This window comes from Micromesistius poutassou (genome assembly GCF_964030765.1).
Source record: "Micromesistius poutassou genome assembly, contig: SCAFFOLD_5867, whole genome shotgun sequence".
NCBI lineage: Eukaryota > Metazoa > Chordata > Actinopteri > Gadiformes > Gadidae > Micromesistius > Micromesistius poutassou.
The window spans coordinates 1-7,500 of NW_028177296.1; the positions used below are offsets into that span (position 1 = coordinate 1).

The following is a 7,500-nucleotide window of genomic DNA, read 5'->3' on the forward strand; positions in this document are numbered from 1 at the left end:
GGCGTTGTCCCACTCTGGAGCCGCCGAGGGCAGAACAAAAGAGAGCCTGTTTCCAGAGGGCCGTTACCCAGGCTGCAGAGGATGTGGCGAACAATAGGCTGCATGGACGCAACGCCCCGCTCCCACCGTCAGCCAGGGGCGCGCAGGAAACATAAGACCCGCCGCCGCCACTACGCCGACACTTGTCTCTCACAGTTTTCGTTTCGATCGACGCGTATCGTTTGACAGGAACCCGGAAAGGGGAAAGCGCTGTTCGCCTGCAGGTCCCCAGTCTCACGGACGTGTGGAGCCTTTTATGAGGGGGGGTTTTAAACGGGGGTGAACTCCCCGGGTTCACCGAGAAGAAGTTCAAAAGAAGTGGGAGGAGGAGGTTCACGGCACATACAATCCAGTGGGCTGAGGCTGCCCCAGACATTAAACAAACTGATCGATTTTCTGGGTGGACTCCAATATGGGCCTCTGGAGTTGAGATTTTTGGAGTGTAGGCATGTGTGGTTGAAGGTCCTGTTCTTTGCAGAAGGTGGCACAGTCTATCTATATGTTTATATTTATTATTACACTATACTGAGTGATCATTTCATCCCATGCAGCAAGCTTTTTTTTCCGGTTGTGTGACGTTGTCTGGTTAGCCTTCACAATTGCATAAAACCACAAAAAAATTCCCAAAGGCCATCCTTTAAAAGTCAGAGTCCACCACCTGTCATGCTCTCATGCCATAGACCTGGTCCTCTTAATTAGGGGAACTTCCAGTGGAATTCCCTCAAGTGCTAACCTTGCGTATGAGTAGACACGGTGGGTCGTCTACCTCAAACACATTGCCGGTTCAGAGTCTGCATATTACAACTGTAACGGTGGCAATAACAATGGCTTACTTCCCGGGAATTACATAAAACATTTTAAGAACCCTCAAGGAACCTTGTTGTAGTCACATTTGCTTTAGTTTCATTAAATTATCGCAAAAATGGTAGCCTAACATTTTCTTAGGAATCTGGGTTATATGTTTTCTGTAGACGGCTCTTTACTGTTGAAGCTGTTAAACTTTAATATGGTTCCCATCGAGTCTGACCTTGTTCATTTCAGCTGCTAAGCATCCCCCAACCCCCTCTCTGTGCGTGTGAGGGATAACAAATTATATTGCACAGCAACACATAATATTTGTCCCCAGTAATTACGGGGTTCACGTGCAGCTCTACGTGTGGTGACTGCCATGACAAAACAACCACAGCTTTGTGTTTTAGTCCTATCTGTCTACTTCAGCGTAGCTCCTCAACTGTCCCTCGCTGGATAGACCTTATCAGTTCCGGGGAGTTAAGGATCAAAACGTTCTCAGCAATACTGTGGTTATTATTTGAAAATGAAAGACTGTTATCAAGGAGACGTACAAGGGTTGGAGCAGAGGAGGTTTTGAACAGCCTTGCTCTTCTTGCTTCCAGGCATCTGCATCATCGATTCACAGAAAGTCTTGGTGCAAAGGGCAATTGATTTAAAACAAGTCACGGTTGAGTAACACTACAGGACACATTATATGGTGACTCGTTGCTGGCTCCTCATTTGAGTATGCCGGCCGGCCTCGTGCTCCGGAAGAAAGAATCCCCAAATTAAATGTTGGCCTTCCCATAGGGATGCTATCATACAAGGGTCCTTAAATGAAACACTTGTTTGGTCAACAGTCGTTTGGCCCCCCCGCATATGGAAAGCTCTAGAAAACACCTTGTGAGAAACTAGGCACTCCAGATCTGGCAAAATGACAAAGACCTTGACGATCACCGCGGACAAAGTAGACGAACCGGCTCAATGCTGAGACTGGGACAAAAGCTGAGAGAATAGGACATGTGATCAACATGTGGTCCCACAAGAAGCTCTGGAAGAAGCCGGACAGGCGTCCTATCACACAGCATCTGCCCCATGATGCTGAACATGGAGTAGGAGGAGGGGGGGGGGGGGCCGGACCATCCGGACCCACACTGACCCAGTGCCATTGATTACAATGAGAATGGAGAGTTGTGGACGGAGACGGGGGGCTGGAGGTGTGGGTGGTGGTGCCTGCACCCGTGTGCGGGTGGATGTGTGTGAGGCCAAGTGTCAGGGGTTGTTGTGGGGGAGGGTGGGAGACAGTGAGTTAAATCACCTGACCGGGCCACACTTGTTCTCGTCTGACTGAGGGTTGCTGGCCTTTTGCCCTACAGGGTTAGGGGGTGGAGTAGGAGTGTGTAGGGTGGGAGGGGAGGGTCACTGAGCATTATTAAGGTCATCAGTCATTCCCAAGACTGGTGGAATTCATTCTTAAGCTTCCAAATGCAATTAAGTGGAGAGCTCCACTCGTGTTGTGTCCTTAAGGCTCTTATATAACTTAAATGAGCTACATGAGACACAGTTACGTGTTTGCAACCTCACAGTATTTGTCCATCCAAAATCTGCCTAGCGTGATCCCCAGTATCGCGATCAGATGCAGGCCCCCTAGATTCCCTGAATAGTTAAGTTGAAAGGCAGGCAATAAATATTTCATTATCCATGGTCAGTTGGGCCCTTTAAGTGCCAAGTCCTTTGTGGGAGCAGATTTCTGTGCTGCGAGTTTCCTTGTGTGGCTCTCGGGAGGTTTGCTACAGGCCTTTGTTGTGGGCTAGGGAGGCTGAGAACAAGAGAGGAGGGGTGTTTGTTGTGGTGGACCCAGCATGGGCCAAGCTGGGTTCACAACTAGACCTGTCACCGGATAATGCACTGGCTAATACCAGGAAGTGTTTGAGGGCACAGTGTTCAACAGTGGAATTTTGTAACAGCTGGTCTTTTAGTGCATGCCCGTGAAACAGTCCCTATACCAAACACATGCATATAAATGATTAATGTCAAGCACATTGTATTGATGCGTCATGTTTCACACACAGGGAAGTTCAATGTGCTTTCCCATGAAGGAAATAATGAAATTAAAAAGTAGGGTAAGACCATGAGGAAGAAGAAATCTTAAAACTGTTGACTCACGCATCAATAAAGAGATCTAATTTCAAATGTTAAGTGTTAGCTTGTTGACGCATAACATTCACATTGGGAATCTCATTGTACTTAGTTTGTTGGTGTTGGACTTCATAAAGACTGTGTGTTTGCTACACAAATTCTCATGCCAACAAGCTCAAAAACACTGTCAGCATTTGTTGGCAATTCTCACACAATCGTACTCCGTCTTTCATCTGTCAAACATGGCACAGATAACTACTCCAATGTTCTTTTTTAAGTCTTGATGAAATGCTCAAGCAGTCCTTTTGAATTCAATGCCAGTTCTCTCTGATAGTAAAGTTCCGCTGGCGTCCAAAAGGCACAGCCAAACATTGGTTCCCACGTGGGCTTTAGTGCACTAGCCCCATACACAAACGCCACAAATCATCAGTGTGTTGATACTATTTGATTTGGGCTGCAGAACCGTGTTCACTTATACTAATAGCATCCAAGTGCACATCTTGTAATAGAATTGAACTAATGAGAGATAAAGAGAAAAAGATGAGGAAAATAACCGTTGTGAGTTTTTAAGTGCTGGCATTGTTTCTACCAAGACACTGTAACCGAAGTGTGTGGAGAGATAATTCCCCTGTAGGGGAGGCACACTTTCGATTAGCATAGACAGACATTCTCCCTACGATCTCAAGGTTGCGTTTGAACGAGTTCTTTGTAGTTTTTACGACCTTGAAGATCTTAAACGTTTAACAGCTTGGTCCCTGTGTGACGTCCCGCTTCTCAACCGTACTTTAAGCTGTACCCGTGTGGACTGGGTTTTTTATTTTTCTTCTTTGGAGTATTTGAGTTTTGCTTCCAAGGTTCTTTGTGCAATGAATTCCCTTTTGCATTCTTTTTAATTAAAGAATAACCTTTATTTTCTTCACAAACAGATTAGAAAGGTGTGGGGTCTTATGTTGTTATATATTTGGGGAAAAAGTGTGTATGGAGGATTTAAATGCAAATGAGGGAGCAATAAGATTCATGTTGTGAACCACTGAGGTCTGGTGCACGAAAATTCAACATTTCTAACAAGGCCAAAAAGTGATCCAACAGGACAAGTGGTTTAGTTTCACAACCAAAAAATACCCTCTCTGAACCAGTTAAACATCACGCAAATTGACCCGAACCTTCGCCTGTAAAGTTCTGTTTTGTGTCCTCCTCAGCCCTTCTGTTCTTGTTCTGGTGGTCTGGGCGGATTTTTATTGTTTTTCTCCAATCGGAGAGTTCATAAAAAAAACGTCTTTCAGAGTAAAAGCCCCGGTGCCAGCTGTTCCTTGTGCTTTCACGACGGTTTTAAAGTCACAAACAGGGGGTGAGCCACATTGCTTTGACAGATGTGTAGGTGTTGTCGGATTAATGACGCCCACCAGGCCCAGCATGGGACCGGTGTTTACAGTGAGGGCTCTTTGTTGATCTCTTCCCTGACCCTTGCTGGCTTTTACTGTGAAACACTTCAAATATGATTTTATAGAGGGGTCGGTTTATACGGGCCATAGTTTCATACGACAACATGTCTCAATCTCTCCTCTTTTCATTAGAAGTATGATTTATGAAGCAGATATTTAAGATATTGTCTATCTTCTGTATATCTTTTAAACTTTCATTTGAGGGAAAGGGTAAAAGCTGTTTTTTTTTTTTTCAGTCACGCAGGTAAACAGCCTGAAGACAGATGTTACAGATAGTGGTCAGAACTGCTATAAAGTGTCCACATGCTGGTGGTAGAGAGAGCGAGACAAGTTGAGAGAGAGAGAGACAGAGAGAGAGAGAGAGAGAGAGAGAGAGAGAGAGAGAGAGAGAGAGAGAGAGAGAGAGAGAGAGAGAGAGAGAGAGAGAGAGAGAGAGAGAGAGAGAGAGAGAGAGAGAGAGAGAGAGAGGGAGAGGTGTGAGAGACAGGTAGAGAGACATAGGTTCCTGTTCACAGCTGGCAATGTCATGCATCTTGGTTGATCCAATCACAAGTGGACAGCTTTAAGTTTATCAGTTCACACCTGGCATTAGAACTTGTCTCCCCCTGCATCTCAAGTGGCAACTTGTGATCTCACTCACCCGTTATATTTGCAAATAAACACGTACATTGCTTCCAATTCTACGAACCAAATGCATTGTTGAATTTAACCGGCCAGAGGCAGCAATGCACTTTCATCTGCCTAGGCTGCCGGGAATGAAAAAGAAGAAGAAGAAGAAGAAGAATCCAAACAATTCAGAGTCTATTCCTTGCACACCAAATAGCCCAAGATGTTTAGCACACTCGTGATATATCTCTATGTGTTTTTTTTTTTTTTTTATGTTCTGATGTCGTGGACTATGCCAGCTCAGGCGGTTTGATGATTTTGATTCAAGTTAAAATGATGCTGTTGGCGTTCAAATGAGTATGTGCTTCTGCCCTCACAGAGCTCAAAGAATAAGGTCATATGGGGCCAAACCATCTCCGCATGTGGTCTGAGCGGTTAACCCCGACCCTCAGTGCATCTGGGGTGCATTCACACCTGTACTAAGCTGTCCACTTATGGGAGCGGATCCGCCAAGTTGCATGTTAATGCCAGGTGTGAACAGGGCCACAGGGAGAGAGGGTATAGCGAGAGATAGAGGTATAAAGAAAGGTATGCAGCGAGATAAAGGTAGAGAGAGAGCTAGAGAGAGAGAGAGAGAGAGAGGTAGAGATAGATAGGTGAAGCCATAGAGGGAGAGAGGAAGAGGGAGAGAGAGAGAGTTAGAGAACGAGAAGCAGGGCATGCGCTTGCTGTGTGTTGTCCAGAGTGAGCCTGCAGGTGACAACATGTGCAGGTGGCTGATAAGAGCATAAAGTCCACATCTGTGTGGCCGTGATGAGCCCGGGAGGCACATCCCGTTCTACTGTTGCTCCAGAAGAAGGGAGCATGTGTAGGGAGGGAACTCAGATAAGTTAGGAGGAGCTGCTGGGTTTGTGTTTCACTTCTCCCTTTCCCTGACCTATATCACAAGCCTTATCGACTGTGAGCAGATCTGCTCAGATTCACTCCATGCTCTCAGAGATGGTTTCATGTGGGCTGCCTGCTTCCCTTTTTAGGTTAATGTGAAATATGGTGTTTGTTTTTATTTCTGTGTGTGTGTCTGTGTGTGTGTGTGTGTGTGTCTGTGTGTGTGTGTGTGTGTGTGTGTGTGTATGTGCGCATGTGTCTATGTGCCTATCTCCATGCATGTCTGTGTGATTAGATAAGTGTGTGTGTTTCTCTCTGTTTACATGGATAGTATTTGTGTGTCTGTGTGTGTCTGTGTTTGTGTGTGTGTGTGTGTGTGTGTGTGTGTGTGTGTGTGTGTGCGTGTGTCTGTACATGGATAGTATATGTGTGTGTGTGTGTGTGTGTGGGGGTGTGCGTGTGTATGTGCTTGTGTATGTGTGTGTGTGTATGTGTGTGTGTATTATATGTGTGTGTGTGTGTGTGTGTGTGCACGTATATGTGCGTGTGTGTATGTCTGTCTGTCTGTCTGTCTGTCTGTCCAAATGGATAGATTGTGTGTGTGCGTGTATATGTGCATGTATTTGTGTATATGTGTGTGTGTCTGCGTGTGTGTGTGTGTGTGTGTGTGTGTGTGTGTGTGTGGTGTACCAGCTCCTGCTCTGCTCCAGTGGGTCTGCCAGGGGATGGTACAGATCCCTCAGCGGAGCAGCCATTAAAAACACCACCCTACTGGGGAGATTTATTTAAAGTAACTCAACAGCACAACGTCAACACGTGTGGCATGTGTGTGCATGTGTGTGTGTTAACATGCACATGTTTGTGTGGCATGTGTGTGTCCATAAGTCTGTACCTGTGTGAGTGTTTGCATGCATATGTTTGTGTGGCATGTGTGTGCGCTTGTATGTGCTTATGCGCGTGGCATATGTGTGTTCATAAGTGTGTGTGTGTGCGTGTTTGTTCATAAGAGTGTGTGTGTGTGTGTGTGTGTGTGTGTTCATAAGTGTGTGCGTGTGTGTGTGTATGTTCATAAGAGTCTGTGTGTGTGTGTGTGTGTGTGTGTGTGTTTGTTCATAAGAGTCTGTGTGTGTGTGTGTGTGTGTTAATAAGTGTGCATCGGTCTGAATGTCTGTGTGGCACATGTTTTTCCGTCTGCGTGTGCGCATAATGGTGTGCGTGGGGGTGGGGGCTGGGTTGCTTTGATAAACAGAGTGTTCAGGTCAGGGTGGGGTTAACCGCCACATTGTCCAGTCCTGAACCCTGAATCATGAAAATATATGGATACATGAATACACATAAACACAACACAATCTGTGTTAATATCTGACTTTGACAGTGAGTTGACGAGGCATGGCCGGAGAAACTTTGGACTCTTCTCAGTGCCAACAACGCGTGTGTGTGTTTCCAAAGAAGGATTTGCACACAAGTCATTTGGAGTTTGTCCTGTTTCTGTATGATGCACTGCCAGAGAGGAACAATGATAAAAGATACACGAGTCCAATCTGTTGTCAGTTGAATAACAAACATTGCAGGCTAGCCAGACTGTGAACTTGGGCTGGGTGATAAATATTCCACGTAA

General features: G+C 45.7%; 1 protein-coding gene across 1 annotated transcript in view; it reads left to right on the forward strand.

The window, feature by feature from the left end:
• Positions 1 to 1,841: 1,841 nt before the first annotated feature.
• Positions 1,842 to 7,500, forward strand: part of LOC311376289 (RNA polymerase II elongation factor ELL-like) — a gene marked incomplete at its 5' end in the record, with an annotated part of 9,014 nt that continues 3,355 nt past the window's right edge. Inside the window, one exon of the mRNA XM_084491132.1 lies at positions 1,842 to 1,922. Coding sequence (XP_084347258.1) covers positions 1,842 to 1,922 — 81 coding nt within the window. The remainder of the gene's footprint in view (positions 1,923 to 7,500) is intronic.